Source organism: Astyanax mexicanus, chromosome 20 (genome assembly GCF_023375975.1).
Source record: "Astyanax mexicanus isolate ESR-SI-001 chromosome 20, AstMex3_surface, whole genome shotgun sequence".
Classification (NCBI taxonomy): domain Eukaryota; kingdom Metazoa; phylum Chordata; class Actinopteri; order Characiformes; family Acestrorhamphidae; genus Astyanax; species Astyanax mexicanus.
Genome location: NC_064427.1, coordinates 28,565,832 through 28,585,950, shown reverse-complemented (window position 1 = coordinate 28,585,950; position 20,119 = coordinate 28,565,832). Strand labels below are relative to the sequence as shown.

The 20,119-nt window shown below is 39.5% G+C and overlaps 1 protein-coding gene across 1 annotated transcript; it reads left to right on the top strand.

Moving 5' to 3' along the window:
* The first annotated feature begins 785 nt into the window (after nt 1-785).
* On the top strand, nt 786-18,837 carry LOC103022888 (fibroblast growth factor receptor homolog 1-like). Its single transcript, XM_049469094.1, has 10 exons — nt 786-870; nt 964-1,186; nt 3,244-3,382; nt 3,527-3,625; nt 4,866-5,026; nt 5,134-5,271; nt 15,752-15,863; nt 16,831-16,930; nt 17,935-18,034; nt 18,175-18,837. Exons 1-10 carry the CDS (start codon nt 848-850, stop codon nt 18,277-18,279), a joined length of 1,200 nt encoding a protein of 399 aa, XP_049325051.1. The 5' UTR covers nt 786-847; the 3' UTR covers nt 18,280-18,837.
* The last annotated feature ends 1,282 nt before the right edge of the window (nt 18,838-20,119 follow it).

Sequence of the window (20,119 nt, the reverse complement as noted above, 5' to 3'; positions counted from 1 at the left end):
CTGTTTTTGCTGAACTCTGTGGTCTTCTGGTAATTTTAGTCTTGTCCGGACACACATCTCTTTGTTTCGTCACCACACGTTTAATAAAATAGTTCACTGCCGCGCACCATAATTACACTTCGGGCGCAGGTTTCCCTGTGTTTCCCACAAAAACACAACAGCGAGTGGAAATGGAGGAGCTTCTGAATGTGATGTCACGTGACCAAGAAAGCCTAAAAACTCACTGGTCCTCCTGTTTTTTTAATTGCAGTCCGGATGCAAGAGTTTTATCACTGAGTAGAAGTGTGAATATTTTTCTCTATAGAAACTAATCCTGTCCAGATAGGGCTTATGAGAGTTTTCCTAAAATTTGATTCAAACAGTCACAGTATGTCATCTTGCTTACACTATCACAATATATCATGAATTGAATATATTGAATTGTAAGCCCTGTGATGCATTTGTTCACTACAACCCTAATAATATATGATGGTTAGATGTGTCATCTAATGATTTTTCAGTGGTCAGATATCCTTTCTGTTCTTCTCTTGTTTTTATTGGTCTAGGTCCATATCCAAGAGCAGACTACTGGTATGGCATCAAACAGCACCACAGAAAGTCCTCGTATTTGCACAACAGCAGGTGAGTAATGGTGTGAAACGGTTAAATGGTGTGAAACGGTTACCACTGTGTGTGGTAGCTACGTTGCTTGCGTGCCTGTGGGTGGGGAAGAAGATAAACAAACACATGCACTGTAGCATCATTATCAGAGTTTAAAATTGCTATTGCTTTATATATTTCAGATATAGATCACTTATCACTCTACATAACCATAATTGCATCTGTCTTCATCCTTCTCATCATCACAATGGCTTTAATGTGGCTGAAAACGTGAGTTTGCTAATTCAGTAAGTCGTCAGTCTGTAATATTTCTTTTTGCAAGATTAGTGATATCTAAGGTATGAAAATCCTATACTCCTCTAGGTACAAGTCTTTAATACGCAATATAAGGAATCTACAGGATGCAGAACAGTGGGTGACTGAAGAGCTGACCCCCACAGCCCCTAAAGCTGATCCTGTTCTGCTGAACTCTTTACCTCTGAAAAATCACACAGTTAAACTGGAACAAGGAGCAGTTTCCACCTCTGCTGCAAAAAGCCAAACCACCAGAAAGATTTCAAGATCCCAAAGAAGATCAACACAAACGGTATATTCTGGGTGAAGGATCAAAATATTGCATTAATTCTTTCTTTCAAACAGATCCCTTTATATGTGCATGAAAAAGGCATATCCTTGCTGTCTATTGAAAAAGAGCAACTTAAAACCTTCTTAATTTTCAATGGAAGTCAATTAAAAAAAAAAGTCAGACCCTTTTAGAATTCTGCATCAAACAAGACTAAACCAGAGTACAAACGTAGGGCCCTAAGCAGACTACGCCTTAGAAAACCTATAAACCAGCCTTTAAGCTATTGGCTGGGTTTCACTTGTACAGCAGACAGTGTTTTAATGAATTCATTTGAATATTGAAAATGATACCAATTAAAATATGCATGTTTTTCTCAAAGGATCTGTTTAACTCCCAGGTAGGGCTGCATGCTGTGAGCAGTTTTTGCAATAAAACTTGGATCCTCTATGACAGACTAAGCAGTCAGAATGTACTGTTCAGTTAAGGACAGAAAAGGCCTTCAAACTTCGAGAATATGTTGTTTTGTTGCAAGAAAATGCAATTTGATGTAAATTGTGTATGAAACAGACAAAGAGTTTATAACTTTGTAAAGCATAGCAAAAGCTTTAAAGTGTAGGAAAGCTATTTGCTAAACAACATACAAACAATAGAAGACAGCTGATGTAAAAGACATTTAAAATAAAATGAGAAAATAAATTTCAAATCATAGCAATAACACTGAAATGTGAAATATAATCATTTTTAACGTGACATGTAAATTGCATGGATATTTTTTGCGTTTTCACACCAGCACTGTTTGGTCCGGTTAAAACGAACTCTGGTCCGTTTGTAACTTTAGTGCGGTTTGATTGGGCAGGTGTGAAAACAGTAATCGCACTCGGGTGCGGATCAAAAGAACCGGACCGAGACCAGCTAGAGAAGGTGGTCTCGGTCCGGTCCCAAATGAACTCTGGAGCGGTTCACTTGTGGTGAAAACATGATCCGGTCCCGATCCGACCAAGCTAAATATAGTCCATTTATTTGAGCTAAACTGCTGATAAGACGCAGTTTAATCTGATATATTAGACAGATAACGCTAATTACCACAGCTATGAACAAACACTGAGTCCATGCACGCGCGGTCTGAGCTACGTTCACTTCTCACAGCCGCGTGACTCGGTTTACTATGTTTATACCTGCGCTGCATGTCTGAACACTGTGTTTAAAAGCGCAGCGTTTCAGCCTTCAGTGTTAAAGCACAGATATTCGCGCTGGAACAGAATCTTCTCGCTATTTTTTGTATGAGTTACTTATATTTACTCCCACGCTAGACAGCTCTGACCAATCAGAGGACACAGCCTGCTCGCGTGGTTTATTGGTGCGCATTTTGGTGCGTTTACATTTATGTCTGTGTAAAACCAGACCAAACAGAGGCAGAAAACGCTCCAAGTAAACAAACTCATCAACTGATTCGGACCAGAAAAACCAACTACAGGTGTGAAAACGGCTAAGCCTTTTTATCATTACCACTGGCGCTAGACTGCCCCACCAGTTGACCAATGGTGTAGAACTGCCACTGAGTCCACCATTAAAGCACCCGAGCGCGCACACGAGTCCCCTTTTTTGGCTCGATAGTTTCATATTTGTGCTGACGAGAAGTTCATTTATACACGCAAAATGTTAAAACACGCTGGTAATTTTTTTTATTTTTTTTATTATTTTTTTGCGCCCTCGAATTTTTTACATTGATGTGACGCCATATTAGTGTCTAATAGAGTGAACAGTGGGTGGATACAGTGTTTAAAATGGAATGGAATAGTTACAGTAGTTGTGTTTGGATAAAGGTGAATAAATAAAAGCAGGGTGTAAATATTGCCTCCGGGTTTGCATGATATGAATGCAGATATACTGTATAGCTTAACAACAGTCTATTTATTGCTTAGTTGAATTTATTTACCTAAGCCTAAAGCGACTTTTGCAATGTTGTTTACAACTTCAGAGAATATTCTGAATTAATTTAGTATTTACTGCCACTGATTACTAACAGTTTATTGATTAAATACATTAATTCTGCACACATTTCTAAACTCTATTCACAGAATTCCCGGTTTAACAAAGCTGACCTTAAATTGGATCAGCTCATTAAAGCTGGAAGAGAGGGAGTGTTCTATAAGGCAAAAGTAATGCATGGCACCATCAGAGGTCACAGCAGGTTCACCTGTAAAGTCTCCAAAAAAGGTATAAAGGATTACAAACTCTTTACTTTTTTAAGAGAGAAAAGAGCATATTTGAAACTGCATTCATTTTGCTGCTGTTGGTTTATAGCATGCTGTGATGTTCACTGATGTATTTTTCTTTTTGTTTCATTGCTGCATGTTTTAGGCTGTAACCACAGGCAGGTGGAACATGAGGTTTCAGTGATGCAGAAGCTTGGCACACATAAGAACCTGCTGCAGCTGCTGGAATGGGATATCACTGATGGTAAGAGATTGTCTTTTGTTCAATTGCATCTCCACTGAAAGCTGTATAACTACACAAAGTTGCTGTGAACATTTCAGGATGTATGACAGGATGTATGACAGAAGACCATACGCTACCAATAAGTGGTAGGGGTGTGAATGTCCGATCTTGCTATGATTCAGATTTATTTTAATCATGTACGCAATAATCATATATAGCTCTGTGGGAGCTATTTACAAAGCAGTGTGACATCCTGCACTCTAAACAAAAAGAGCTCTGTGTATAATCAGTTTAGTGGCCTAAGCTTTTGTCCTTAATGGCTTTTTCACCTTAAATTACTTTACTTTTGTACTTTAAGTCGTTTTAAATCCAGTACTTTTTCACTTTTACTTAAATAAAAGCTTGAGTTGATACTTCAACTTTTACAGAAATATTTTAAACCCTAGTGTCTTCTACCTGAGCAATGAACGTGAATATTTTTGACACCTTTGGTGACAGAAAGTTTTAGAAATACCACCAACCTAAGCAGATTGCATCAGAAATTAGTTATTATTTTTTATGTTTTGTGAAACTTTGAAGGGAGTACATATAAAGGAGGATGTACTTCATATGAATGTAATTATATTTTAACCATAGGACTTGATATAACACAGTGGACCAACAGCAGCAGATAACATGTCTCTCCAACCATCACTGACCATCAGTAAATTTTGCATTTCATTTGTAAATCAAGAGAACAGAGTCTGGAGGAAGAGTGAAGAGACACACAGTCCAAACTGCTTGAAGTCTAGTGTATAGTTTCCACCAATCAGTGACGGTATGGAGAGCCATATCATCTGCTGGTGTTGGTCCACTGTCAGTGCAGTGTTTTCCCAGAAACTCTTACAGCACTTCATGTTTCCTCTGCTGAGAACTTTTATGAAGATGCAGATTTCATTTTCCAGCAGGACTTGGCACACTACCCACACTGCCAAAAGTACTAATTGGACTTAAATATAATATTCACTTTTTCGGAGACACTGATTTTTGTGTTTTCATCGTCTGTAAACCATAATTATCAACAATAAAATAAATAAATGCTTAAAATAGATCCCTCTGTGTGTAATACATCTATATAATATATTAGTTTCACATTTTGAACTGATTCACCGAAATAAAGTAACTTTTTAATGATATAATTTTTTGAGATGCACTAGCATTATATTATCTTATTTCAATGTTCTAATAATCTACTAATCTACATTACTTGTGTGTGTTTCAGCCCCGTATATGCTGGTTATGGAGTATGTAGCCCACGGGACCCTCCGCAGCTTCCTGCAGGTCAATCAAAACAAACTGTCCTCGGACGAAGATCTTCAGCATCTCTTCACCATTGCTGCCTATCACATAGCACACGCCATGAAGCACCTGCGCTCCAAAATGGTACCCAACTCAATCTGTACTTTTCCTCTGTTTTGTAAAAATGGTGGGTTTTATTTTTGGTGTGGTTCATTTCATTGTCTTATTCTAGCTCATTATGTGATCATCAGATACTGCATTGTGATTTGGCACTGAGGAATATCATGGTGCACAGTTTTCCACGTGAAGTAAAAGTAGCCGAGTTTGGACTGGCTAGGGAGGTCACACGCACATGGAGCAGACGCGGCAGCTGCAAGAAAGACTACAAGGTAAGAGCTTAAGTGAAGTCAGAGGTATTTTTATTCATGGGTCAACATCAATCTTGCTTAAGTGTTCAGCCCCCTTGAATGTAATTAACATAAATCGATTTCCAATGATATACAAACAATGAAAAAGTGATTTTACAGATTTTACCGAAAATATGCTGGTATGTCACAAAGCAGACATATTTTGCATCTAAGCATTATTAAATAACATTCCTTTGACTATTTATTACTACATTATTTCTTGTAGACACAATGTAATTCTGTCAAGTACCAAATATGTTACAATCTGGCCATACCCACAACTTTTCATTGACAACTGACAAGTTGTTGCTTGAGAGTGCATCTTCAGAGCTTGGTAATAAACTTACACGCCTTGCTTGAGCAGAGAAACCTTGATTCAACTTGATTCACCCTCAGTGTGTAGTCACTCCCCCCAGACCTTCCCCTGTGTTTTCTTGTTCTCTACTTTGTATTAAGCTTGTGTTACCGGTATCAGGATATGGCTACCTGTACCTAGATAACTGTAAGCAAGAAAGGGAACCAGGCACGTTTTCGTGTTTTATGACTTTTCTTTAATTTTCTTCAAGAGAGGATTTCTTTTACTTAAACTTTTAATTCACAGATAAGGTTATCAATTTTAACTTATACTACACATTTTTCCCTTTTTTGGCCAGGTGTGAACAGTAGTCATGTGCTTGTGCACACACACACAGAAATACATATAAAATAATTTACATTGTTTTCTCACTTGTAATACTTGGGTATAACTAAAAACAGGTGAACAATATTATTGACAGTCTTTTTAGCTTATATACACAAATTTACTCAGGCTTATTTGGTCAAGGATTTAGTAACTGCAGTGTTTAATTTATATTTACTGCTCATACAACTTGAACAAGGCTTATAACAATATATTTTAAATTGTTTAAAACTATATTCTCCCTATTAACTACCAGTTAAAACTACACTGCGTTTAGTTTACATTAAGGCCCCATCCACACGAAAATGGCGTTTTCAGTCACTGAAAACGGAGCATTTCGAAAACGCCTTCCAAGGTGGAGATTTTTGAAAACTCCGTGTGGACACAAGTATGTATTGCTGCAGACTGGAGCACCTCCAAAGAGGAGGGGCTTACCTCCAAATGGGAGGTCCACAGCTCCAACGGGGAAGGGCTTACCTCCAAGTGGGAAGTCCACCAACAGTATACGGCTCGAGAGTGGGAGTGCGTTTGTGCGCGAGACCTCTCTCGCCACGGCTCCGGCGAATGTCATAATAAAAGTCTTCCGTGATTATATTATATATATTAGATTATATATATTATTAAGTCTACATCGTAAGGCAGGGAGACTTCACTCAACACAACTCCATTTCTCTGCCGAATGCCACAAAAAAAGTCCTCCGTCATTAAAAGGCTCATGGATGTCAATAAATATATTAGTCAACAATTAATGATTATTTATATTTCTTAAATATCAATAAAATAAAATACATGTAGTGTGTATGTATTTATAATATTATTGGCTACAACTGTCTTTATTATTTAGATCTTTACTATTTTCTAATTTGAAAAATTCACAGCATGGCAAATGTTTAAACGTTTTAAATAAATAAAATGTGGTTGCAATGTGCACAACATGCTTTTAGACTCTTAGAAAATGCATTTTAAAAGAAATAAACATTTAATAAACGTAATAGATTACTTAATTAAACTTTGGGGTTATTTACAAGCAGAAAACATCGTGAAAAACACCATACGGCGTAACACCAAGCCCCATCAAGCACCATCCTACTTGGAGGTAGGCTCCGCCTGTTTGGAGGTATGTTCCTCCCCTTTGGAGGTGCTCCAGGCTGCAGCTATACCCTTCTATGTGGACGGGGAAAACTGAGCTTTCTGAAAACGCTGATGTCACACAGCGAGTCTGCGCATGTCCGCTTTTTGTTAACATTAGCTTAGAGATCGGGAGGGGAATCTTTTCGGCGCAACAGCAGCGAACTCCGGCTTCATATTACCCACAGCTGATCCAACTAATGAACTAACTGCCCTCTCTGAGGAGAGCTGAGAGTAATACAGCAGGAAATAACTAACCCAAGAGCACGGAATTACCCAGAACCAGCTATAAACACTGTAGCACGTTTTACCAGTGTAGCTGAGATCAGTGATAGTGGCAGGGCCGCTGCTAAGGTTTTGGAGGCCCTAAGCATAACTGGTCAGGGAGGCCCCCCCCCCCCCCCCCCCCCCCCCCCAAAAGGTTTACGCTAAATTTTTCTATTTATTAAAATTACACATGTAACTGTGAATATTTACAACGTTATAAGTAAGGCCAATAACAGTGAAGAACAGCACAAGAGTACTATTTATAATGTATAAATAATAAATGAAACGATGCATGTCTATTTTAAGCAGTGGACACGTCATTTACACAAGCCAGCCTTAAAGGTTATGAAATTATCGTTTATATTCGTGGTGTATTTATATCAGCCTGTCAAAATCTATAGAGCTGTCTGATCCTGCTGTCATACAGACCATTTGGATAGTGCACTGACGGCATTAGTCAATAGGTAGGCTACTCTGTTTATTATTTTTTTATTAAAGTCACTAAAAATCTTCAAACTACACTACTACTATTTGCAAACGTGCCACGTGCCTTGCAATACCCAGATTAGTTTCTAGTTAAGCGTTTAAAGCTACCAAATCAGCAAAGCCAACGTACCTAGCTCAGGCAACACCACTGAACATGAAGTAATCAAAACTATTTAAACCTTTAACATCGAAGTTACTCACCAGAAAGGGATGCATGGGCCTCATCTTTCTGCTTCTTTTTCTTCTTCTCAGCTCCAGACTCAAACCGTCGCTTCATAGTTGAATTACCATTTAGTAGCAACTTCGCGTGGTGAACTTGTCTCCTGCCAAACTCAAGTAGCGTTGCTACTTTAGTTAGGACTAAGGTTGCCAGATAAGTTACGATTTTTCATCCTATTTGTTTATTTTATTTTAAGTTTTTAACTTACACAAATATTGCACTGGACAAGTTTTTGTATAGAATGGCCACATACACTTTAAAAATGGTTAAACATGCGCAAGATTTAGCGCCTCCATGCATTTTTTGATTATTTATTTGACTGGAAAATGTCACATCTGGCAACAACCAACAGAGCAAACCGAGCCGTGCCATTTCAGGCAATAGGGGTGGGGGCATTATATTATGCACAAAAATAATAACGTGCCGCTTTTAAGTAGTAGAGTAGGTGCCCCATGCAATGTTTAAAGACAAAAAAGATGAGCGTATCATAAATAATTCACATTGGGTTTTAAATTTAATAATGTCATAATTTCAACACATTTCATTCTCAGTCAATTTGGCTCCCTGCAACTGCAAAATGGTTGAGGCCTAACGCTGGCTGCGTTGTCTGCGTATGCAGAGCGGCGGCCCTGGATAGTGGTGTGTTCTACTCTCTCGGTATGAGCTCTAATTATACTGGTCCAACACCAGCCTGGTTATACAGACTGACCAGCTACACCAGCAAACTCAAAATCCATCATTTACTGTTTTGAGCTCCTCATCCAGCCTGTTTACTCATCACCAGCCTTTCTGGATTTTACAGCAGGTCAGTAATGTGGGTTATAGTGACTTGTTTATCTTATGAAGATTCTGATTAAGTTTATTATGCAGTAAAATAAATAAGATATTTTTATTGTTTCTGGCTCATTGTTTTAGTACATTAAACCACGTAAAGATTTGTCCTTATAACAGGTGTCAATGTAAAGAAAACTCACATTAAGCCTTTTTTTTACGTTAAGTGTTTTAGACTGTTCTTTAGACTGTTAGATGGATTAGCCATGTGGTTCTGGAGTAACACATTGTTCTGCTAGTTTTTTCTGCTGCATCACTCAGCTCGCCTCAACGAGGGCAGATAGTTAGTTAGCAGAGGTGGAAAGTAATGAATTACATTTATTCAAGTTTCTGTAATTCTGTAATAGATTTTATGAGTAATTTGTCATTTTTAAAGTAGTTTTTAAAATAGATAATTTTACTTTTATTCAAGTACATTTTGACACAAGTAATTTACTTTAGTAATTGGAAAACTCCCAATTACTGAGTAAAAAATTAAATGCTGGGGGAAAAAAACAATTGTCTGAATAAAAAAAAATTGGCACGGATGCTTGTTGTAACGCGGGGAACAGACGGGAGGCGGATTTAAATGCGGGTAAGACCAATACTTTAATAAATAACAAATAAATAAATAAACAGACAGGGGAATAACGAATAAATATGTATACATAAACAAACAGGGAAAACCAACAAAGAGCTAAGCTAAACAGATAAGTATCTAAACTAAACAGACTATAACTAAACAGGGCTAGGGAATATAAACAGGGATAAATACGCAAATATATACAAAATAAACAAAGAAACAAACAGGAAATAAACGTGACTAGAAATAAACAAGAGCGTGAAAATACAAACAACCAAGGAATGAGAAAAGAGCTAAAACGTGAACGTGGCGAGACAGACAACAGGGGAAGGTGCAAAGACCGAAGGCTAAACATGGACTAAACTGTGCTATAAATAGTAACAAGAAACACTGAACACCTGGGGAAGGGGCGGAGCTACAAATTACACACACGTGATGGAAAAGTACTAGAGAAACACACTAGGAAACGGGGAAAACACAGGAAAACATAGCGAGGGCGTAACAGAAGCCCCTCCCTAAACGCGCAGCTCCCGAGGCGCGTAAAAACGAACCCCGGGGGGCGGCGGCGGGGAGAGGCCGGGAAACACAAGAGACGAGACCGGGGACTTGACTTGAGACAAAACAGGAGATGGGACAGAAGACTTGACAAAGAAAGGAGACGGAACAGGGGACGTGACTGGAGACTGGACATTGGGCAAGACAGGAGACTGGACGGGAAACTGGACAGGGGACGATGACTGGACGTGAGACATGACAGGTGACTGGACAGGACTAGACATGGGAAAAGGAACCAAAACATTGACAGGAACGGACACGAAAACGGTGACAGGAACAGGCACAGACAAACCAGACAGGACAGGAACCGGAACATAGACAGACACGGGGACCAGAACAGGAAGCGACATAGGGACCAGAACCACTTGGGGATGCCCAGGACTGGCTAAAGTCTGTGGGGTAGTCCATGGAGCCAGCAAAGTGCCAGCAAAGCAAACTTCTTGGGCTGGAGTCCGGGGGCCTTGGGGCAGACCTGGGCACACGGGGCTTGGGGCGAAACTTAGTCCTGGGTGCCGGGATAGGCGTGGGTGTGGTGACGGGCCTCGCTGGCGACGCGACGGCTTGGGCAGCAGAAGCTGAAGGCGCGGTGACTCGGGCAGCAGGAGCTGGTGGCGGTGCGGCGTCTCGGGCAGCAGGAGCTGGCGGTGCAGCGTCTCGGGCAGCAGGAGCTGACGGTGCGGCGACTCGGGCAGCAGGAACTGGCGGTGCGGCGACTCGGGCAGCTGTAGCTGACGGCGCGGCGACTCGGGCAGCAGGAGCTGGCGGCGTGACGACGAGCATCGCTGGCGTCGGGGCTGGAGCGGTAGGCACCGCTGGCATAGGAGCATGGACGGTGGGCACTGCTGCCATCGGCACATGGGCAGTGGACACCGCTGGCACAGGAACATGGACGGTGGGCACCGCTGGCATCGGCACATGGGCGGTGGGCACCGCTGGCACAGGAACATGGACGGTGTCTGGCACCGCTGACATCATAGCAGGAGCGGTGGGCACCGCTGGCATCGTAGCATGGGCGGTGGGCACCGCTGGCATTGGCACATGGGCGGTGGGCACCGCTGGCACAGGAACATGGACGGTGTCGGGCACCGCTGGCATCGTAGCAGGAGCGGTGGGCACAGCTGGCACAGGAACATTGGCGGTGGGCACCGCTGGCACAGGAACATAGGCGGTGGGCACCGCTGGCACAGGAACATAGGCGGTGGGCACCGCTGGCACAGGAACATTGGCGGTGGGCACCGCTGGCACAGGAACATTGGCGGTGGGCACCGCTGGCACAGGAACATAGGCGGTGGGCACCGCTGGCACAGGAACATTGGCGGTGGGCACCGCTGGCACAGGAACATTGGCGGTGGGCACCGCTGGCACAGGAACATTGGCGTGAACAGACTTGGACCCTTTCTGCTGCCGCCCTCGGAGCCTCGAAAACCCGGACTGGAGCTGCTGATTCCCCGGAAGAGTCCAGCGCATCGGAGCGTGGCTGGGCGGCCGCCGAGGAGGCTGGATCTGCCGCCGTAGGAGAAGCAGGTGCCGCTGCAGCCGGAGAGGAAAGCGCCGTAGCAGCCAAAGAAACATGAGCCGTGGAGAAGCTTGGAGCTGCAGCCGCCGGAGATGCTAACTGAGTTAGCCGTGTAGCCTTGGAGAAGCTTGGAGCTGCAGCCGCCGGAGATGCTAGCTGGTTAGCCGCTGAAGCTAGCTGCGGAGCCGCCGAGGTGGAGCGCGCCCTGGGAGGCGGGTGGAGTACAGCCTCCACAGCCAGCGGCAAGCGGGCTCTCGTCGGGAAGGAGAACTCGTCCTCCGAACTGGACGCGGCTGCGAGGAGGTCCACGTAATCCCAGAAATAGTCCTCACAGCTTGCGTTATTGCCCGTCTTGCCTACCCCGTGGTTCGGAGCGAGGCCGATGGCCCCAACCGTTAGCCCCCCCCAAGAAAATCCTCCGGATCTTGGGACCTCTTAGAGCGCCGTGACCGAGGCCTTCTTCAGCCTCGAGGCCTCGGATTATCCTGCGCCGAGGTCCCAAAGGGAGCGTGACGGATGGCCAGCTTGCATCCAGCCCAAGGGTGACCCGCAAAATCCATTTGGTCGGTCTTCATGTAACGCGGGGAACAGACGGGAGGCGGATTTAAATGCGGGTAAGACCAATACTTTAATAAATAACAAATAAATAAATAAACAGACAGGGGAATAACGAATAAATATGTATACATAAACAAACAGGGAAAACCAACAAAGAGCTAAGCTAAACAGATAAGTATCTAAACTAAACAGACTATAACTAAACAGGGCTAGGGAATATAAACAGGGATAAATACGCAAATATATACAAAATAAACAAAGAAACAAACAGGAAATAAACGTGACTAGAAATAAACAAGAGCGTGAAAATACAAACAACCAAGGAACGAGAAAAGAGCTAAAACGTGAACGTGGCGAGACAGACAACAGGGGAAGGTGCAAAGACCGACGGCTAAACATGGACTAAACTGTGCTATAAATAGTAACAAGAAACACTGAACACCTGGGGAAGGGGCGGAGCTACAAATTACACACACGTGATGGAAAAGTACTAGAGAAACACACTAGGAAACGGGGAAAACACAGGAAAACATAGCGAGGGCGTAACACTTGTGCGTGGAATAACGAGGCAATAACATCCTCATGCAATACAAAATGTGCCCCACCGGACAGAGCTGTCAGCTTTCAAAACTTCCACATCAAACCTGAGAAAGTATGTGGTGGAGAGTATTTTTATCATTAAACAATCTGCTTAAATGTTAAATAAAACATGTAAATAGCAGTTAAAGCATAGCAATGGCAAGTTAAAACATAATAATGAACTATAAATAGTAAAACTATAAAAATACAGTTTATAGTCACCTATATGACCATAACGTTTAACAGTAAAGAAAAAAATGGTTCATAGAAACCTATACCACTTGTTCTTAAAAATGTTTTATGGGGTGGTCTAAACAAATACTGCCGGAAAGGTCCAAATTATTATGTGGAATAATATTTCATTAAAAAACTATTTGATTCATGATTTGTTTTTACTTTTTTACATCAAATAATTAAAAGTAACTATGTAACTTTTACTTAAAGTACATTTTAAATTGAGTACCTTTTTACTTTTACTCAAGTAGATTTTTAGATGGGTACTTTTACTTTTACTTGAGTAGAATTTTAGCAAATAAAGGTACTTTTACTTAATTACAATTTTTAAGTACTTTTTCCACCTCTGTTAGTCGATTAGTTAGTTGGTTAATTGAATCAGGTGTGTTGTAATCAGTATAAACCAGAGCCTGAATTGGTTCTGTTCTCTCTGCAATTTGTGGATTAATAACATGTCCACAGCTTAATTTAATGTATCTAACATTACCTAACACAGCGGAGGTACGTAACTGCGCTGCGTGCATTTTTTTCTGATCCTCCTGTCCAGAGGTACAAACCTTACCGCGAACAAATTCTGGACCAACAAGCACCCAATTTAAAAATGAAGTAGTTGTTGCTAAGAAGTGGCGAGAAAACCCCCGAATGTCTAGAGAATTCTTTTCATTGCAGCGTTTATGAATGGCATGGCAGGCTCTATCAACACAATATTGTGGCGTGGAACAGGAAGGAAGACCCGTGAGACTCATGCTGTACGCTCAACAGCTCCTTTATTGAACAGGCTTGCCACTCACTTACAGCCTTTAACAAGACTAGGAGATCTAAAACCATCCCCACAGAGCTCAAATAGCCCAAAGGCCACCAACCCAGCTGTGTGTCTCCCAGATGGCAGATCCAGAGTGGTGCCCACCCTCTCTGCATAACCCCTCCCAAGGGAGATGCCCCACCCCTGTCATCCTCGTACACAGGAGAACAGAAACATGCCTACAGGCAGCCACACACACAACCCAGAGCCGCCACAATATATAAAAAAAAACATCTTTAGGTTCAGCTTTTCTGTTATTAAACAGTTTAGGATTGCATTACAACATTTCATCTACTGTTTTATACCAGTTTTGTTACAAGTACAATTTTTATGCCTTTTGCTCACCTGTAAACAAGAAAGTGAAGCAGACACACTTTGAGAGAGTGTTGCAGGATATTGGTTCACGATCACATTTGTGCTCAGCGCCCCCTAGAGGTTTCAGAATGAAACGGGTACAATAAAAAGCCAAGGCATGAATATTTGGATCTCCTTTTGCTGTACTTATTCTGCAGCTGATTGTTGCTTTACAATGCTACACTGACCACTTACACACTAATGGAGAATTATTGGTTTCAGCAGTTGGTTTAAACTAAGCTGACAACAGTTGAGAGAAAGGTTGGATATAGACCCACACAACTATAAATTATGAAAACGTTCAAGTGTTTCAGTCTCCCAGACATCTTGGTTGCATTAATAATTCGAAAGGGTCACTGAAAGGCTGAACGTCTTCTGAGAGAAACCACAGCCAGGCCTAAAGTACAAAGTCTGGTTTACATTCTGGCCTCTGTGAAAGTTAGTAGGAGGTTATAAGTGGGGGAACGCTCAGAAGCTATCGATTCTGCATAACAAAACATCTAAAGAAAACATAGGAGTGGGCTTAGATGTATTAACATGTTCCATGATGAGATGAAACCAAGATTTGGCCACAATTTTAAAAAAGTGCTACATTCAGACATAAACCATCCCCGATGTAAAGCATGGTGGTGGTAGTACTATGACATGAAATATGATTATTTTAAAATGATTCTGGAACTAGTATTTTTTAGAATACACTGAAAGCACTAACTTTTGTAGAGTTAAAGAGACTTTTAATAGACATTCATTGTTATGTGCATTGCTGTGAGGATTTGATTGTATTCAGCAACAAAAAATTAGCACCTGGAAATGGAGTAAAGGTGCTACTAAAGGTCTACATTACTACATCTATGACAGCTATAGGTGGTTGTTAATCTGGGAATGGGAAGAAGGTATTGATTCTGCAAAACAAAATATCTGAAGAAGACACAGGAGTCTGCTTGAATGTTACATGATGAGTTACATGATTTTTTTTGCTAAATTCAAAATGATCAGAAAATGTTATACATTTAGAATGATTGTGGAACTATTTTAAGAAAACACTTTGTTAGAGTAACTGACTCTATTGTCCAGTTAAAAGAGGTTCATGTTTATCTACTTCAGAAAGTCTTATTCTATTGGCGTACTAGACAAGCTGTATGTGTGCATTAGCACAGACTGTGACAGCAATGGGTGGTAGGGTATCTATGAAATAGTGACACTTATTACTGTTTAAAAGTTTGGAATCAGTTTTCATACTCTACAGCGAGTCAAAGCCGCTATCGCCAGCTCTTCTTCTAATTGTGGTGGCTTAGGTTATTTTAGTTCGTTTTGTTTAAAAGGTCACTACACTGAGCTAGACAACAAATGTGGCTATATGTTGTGTTTAATACTTCAACAAGTTGTTAATGAATAAACAAGACACTGTAATTATTTGTGCACAAATACAAATAATTTTACATAATGTTAAAAAATGGCTACAAACAACTTTTGAAACATCTGTAGGTAAATATCTTAATATCTTCTGTTGTTTTTGACAGTGGCATAAATGTGGCAATAAATATATACTGATTAGAAAGTATCATAAAATGTTCCATGGGCTGAATGCTTGTGCAAGGAAATGCATGAAGGGCATAGTGTGGTCAAACATACTTCCTGCAGCTTGTTTTGACTGTGTAGCATCCGGTTGTGGCTTCTGTGTCCCCCTGCAGGAACGTGTTCCCTCCCGGTGGTACCCTCCAGAGTACTTCAAGAATGATTTCTATGGATTCAAAGGGGATGTCTGGTCATTTGGGATTGTATTATGGGAGATGCAAACATTTGGTAAGTGTCCTTAAATTAAATTAAGTTAAATTACACTGAATGTGAGAAGAATAAATGCACCCAGAAGGATTTTACCAACAACAATGAAACTGGGTGTGTAGATGTACCAGACTATCATGGAGTGCCATGGACTTAGAATGGCAGCAAATCATCTTCAGTCCTTCACTAGTCCTGCTTAAGTCTTGTTTGAGACCCTACCAACAAATTCATGTGTTTTCAGCATGACAGTGTTCATCCACATACTGGTGCCACCTAAAAATACCATTGGGCTTTCTATGAATACTTATTTTTAATTTTTTATCATTTATTGTTTCAGGTAACCTTTAACTTCTTTCTGAATAGAACTGAAATCAACACTTTCATCTGAGTGCTATTTTTTAACTTAAATGTACATCTCTGGAAAAAATGAAGAGACCACTTCAGTTTCTGAATCAGTTTCTCTGATTTTGCTTTTTATAGGTATATGATTGAGTTTGAACATTGTTGTTTTATTCTATAAACTACGGACCAACTGACTCCTAAATTCCAAAAAAAATAAATGTAATTTAGAGCATCTATTTGCAGAAATTGCTGAAATAGATGCAGAGCTTTCAGACCTCAAATAAAGCAAAGAAAACAAGTTCATATTCATAAAGTTCAGACATCAGTATTTGGTGTAACAACCCTGTTTTTTAATCACAGTTTTCATGCATCTTGGCATGTTCTCCTCCACCAGTCTTACACACTACTTTTGGATAACTTTATACCACTCCTGGTGCAAAAATTCAAGTAGTTTAGCTTGGTTTGAAGGCTTGTGATCATCCATCTTCTTCTTGATTATATTCCAGAGGTTTTCAATTTGGTAAAATCAAATAAACTCACAATTTTTAAATGGTCTCTTATTTTTTCCAGAGCTGTATGTTATTTGTATCGTCTTTGCTATGTCTCTACTAAACTGCTATAAATAACCCTAATTTACATTCCTCAGGCACTTTGCCGTACCCAGACTTGAACACATCGGAGGAAGTAGCACGCTTTGTGTGTGCTGGCCACAGAAACAGTGAGCCTGAACAGTGCAGACCTGAAATGTGAGTGGAAGTGAAGAGGTCTTTTCACACCTCTCAGTTAAAAACATATTATGGTTTCTACTGACATTTAAGATGGGGTTGCTTTTGCACCACAGCAGTGGCATGTGCTAAACTCCTGTTGAGTCTGGATACATGCAGAACGACATACATTATATGTCCTAATGTTTGTGGACACCCTTTCTAATGAACCGATTCAGCTATTTTACTTTTGCACTCATTGCTGACAGATGCATGTACATGTGTAGATGCATAATACCTCATTTCAGGTGTGAATATTTAGCTGTGGAACATAATGTGGAGATCTGTGCTTCATCCAATACTTTCGGAATGAGTTGAGTGTGGTGGTGAACATCCAACTTTCTGACTTCACTAATGCACTTATCAGTGAATGCTATCAAATCCTCACAGCAATATTCCAAAATCTAGTCAAAATCCTACTTCTCTGGATGTTAGATACAATTACTCCAGCAAAGATTTAAGCTATTTGTAAAACTCATGAGTATTCTGGGATTATTTGTTTGTGCATAAGTGAAAACAGACCCTGCTACTAAAATCAGCAAGCTGCGTTTAAGACATACATGCAAATATGCACTTAGGTGTTGGCAATATTGCCCTAAAATAATATCACAATATTTGTGTCGATATGACAAAACATTGAATTAAAATAAAATAATTTCAAGAATACACTGAAGGAACAAAATTAATATTATTGCATATGTCACGATACTAATAATGCACTGCATATATCCAGGACTGAATAAAATAAAAGATATTGTACAGATATAATCTTTCTCTAGTAGATATTTATTGGGAAATGAAAACAGTGTACATTTTCCTTTTGCTACAAACTGTAAAAAAATGTTTTACCCTCATGGCCAATATGGCTCTAAAATAATATCACAATATTTTAGGGTTTTTGTGATGATAATATTGCATATGATTTGATACTTTTGTTCAGTGTGGTTTATGTAATTCTGTAACTTTCTCTGTAATTTGCATCGCAGCCAACAAATGATGATGGACTGCTGGCAAGAGCCTTACTCCTTAAGGCCTTCCTTCATGGACATTGTGGGAGTTCTGGAAAACATTCTTGAAAATGATCGTGTGAGTGTCCATCAGACTTATTCTTTGTGGCTTTTGTCATAATATAGCATAATATTTATTCTTAATGTTATTCCTATGAGTGAATGAACTGCAGTACGTATATTAAAATAAAACATCACATATTTTCTTTGTCTTAACAGGACTATGTGGACATAAATGAGAGTAGCTCGGTGGAGCCTGTAGCTTCAGATACTGTAACAACATCTGAAGTGCATACAGTGTATTGTAATGAAAGTAAATGCTAGCTCAGCACTGTTAATCAGGTTAAAGATGTGGATTTAACGAGTATAGGGGAAAGGCTATGGTGAAGCCACTGGAAGCCACTTTTTTTAAAAAGGGCTTGTGTGTTTGTTTAAATATTGGTATTGTTATTTAAAGACTGGCTGACTCCAGAGGGGGGCAGGGGGGAAACAGTGTCCTAAAGCAGGGCTTTTATGGCTTTTAATGGTATTTATGACTTTTCCATTCTCCTAACACACCTGACTCAACCAATCAGCTCATTAACAAGCCACTTTAGAGTTGCAGTGGGTGTGTTGAAGCAGGCAATTCACTAAAATATGCTGTGCAGGAGGGTGTCAGGACCAGGATTGAAAAACTCTGTCTTAAATGATGCCCTTTCCAGTAGAGACAAAGGTACACCGTGCTGTATAGGGTTCTACTATACTATACAAGTGTAAAAACATGAGTTATAGAGAATTTTTTCATCAGTGAATTAAACATGATCTAAGGATGTAAATACATAAAAAGTACACTGTCAAAGTTAAATATAGTCTGTAATAAAATAAATATATTATTTTACCCTGTGTGATGTCTCATTTTTGTTTTTTACAGTTTAATACTACAATGTGAGTTTGAAACTGCTGTTTGAAGATAAAATATTTACATAATGTTGTGATATAGGAGATTAGGTTGATGTTGGAAGACAGAACAGTTGTTAAGACAATTCTGTGATAGTCACAGATTTGAAATAGATGGCATGCTGGTGTTACAAATGAATACTGATACTTAACCATTACATTTTGTTTAGATTTTCATCATATTATATCATATATAATATATAGTATCATATATCACAATTTATCTTAAGCATAATGAGATATGAGATTTTACCAGCTTAAATGTCCACAAACATTTGGTCATATAAAGCATGTGGAAGAGCAGTGAATAAGATTAGTTAAAGAGAGTAAATAATTTGTGTCAGTATCTTAAACAACTACAACCCTTTCATTTAATCATTCAAATAAAATAATTGCATCACTCCACTTCATGCATTAGCAATCAGTTTAGTTGTAGTACACATGGCTTTGTATAGACTACAGTTCAAAATATAATGCTGCAATAAAAACTGCATTTTCATGAGAAAAGAAACTGATTTTAAACTAAAAGTAGCATATTGCATTACTAAAAAAGAACATTAAAAACAAATTAAAAACGTTTTTTAAATAAAAGAAAATAAAAAGAGCAGCATATTGTGCTTTACTTCTTATGCAAAAAACGACAAATCTGAGGTATAAATACTGCATTACTGAAAAAAGAGACTCTAAAGACGTTTTTAAAAACTTAGAAAATAAAAGGAGATAGTGATGCATATTGTGCTTTAATTCTTATGTAAAACAAACCGATTTAAATCTACAAACCGATTAAAAAACTACAATCATGAGGTACAAATAGTGCATTACTGAAAGAAGAGGCTCTATACGTATTTCAACCTTAGAAAATAAAAGGAGATAGAAGTAAAGCACAATATGCTGCACTAACACAAAACAAACTAATTTAAAAATACAAACGTATTTAAGCGCATAACCACGAGGTAAAAATAGTGCATTACTAAAAAAAACCTTTAAAGACTTATTGAACACATTAGAAAATAAAAGAGATTACTTCTAATGCAAAACAAACTGATTTAAAACTAAAGTTACAAACCGATTTAAAACTACAATCTTAAGATAAAAATAGTGCATCACTAAAAAAAGAGGACCTAAAAGCAAATTAAAGCCGTTAAATGAGATACTTCTAATACAAAATAACTGATTTAAAACTACAAACCGATTCAAAACTACAATCCTGAGGTAGAAATACCGCATT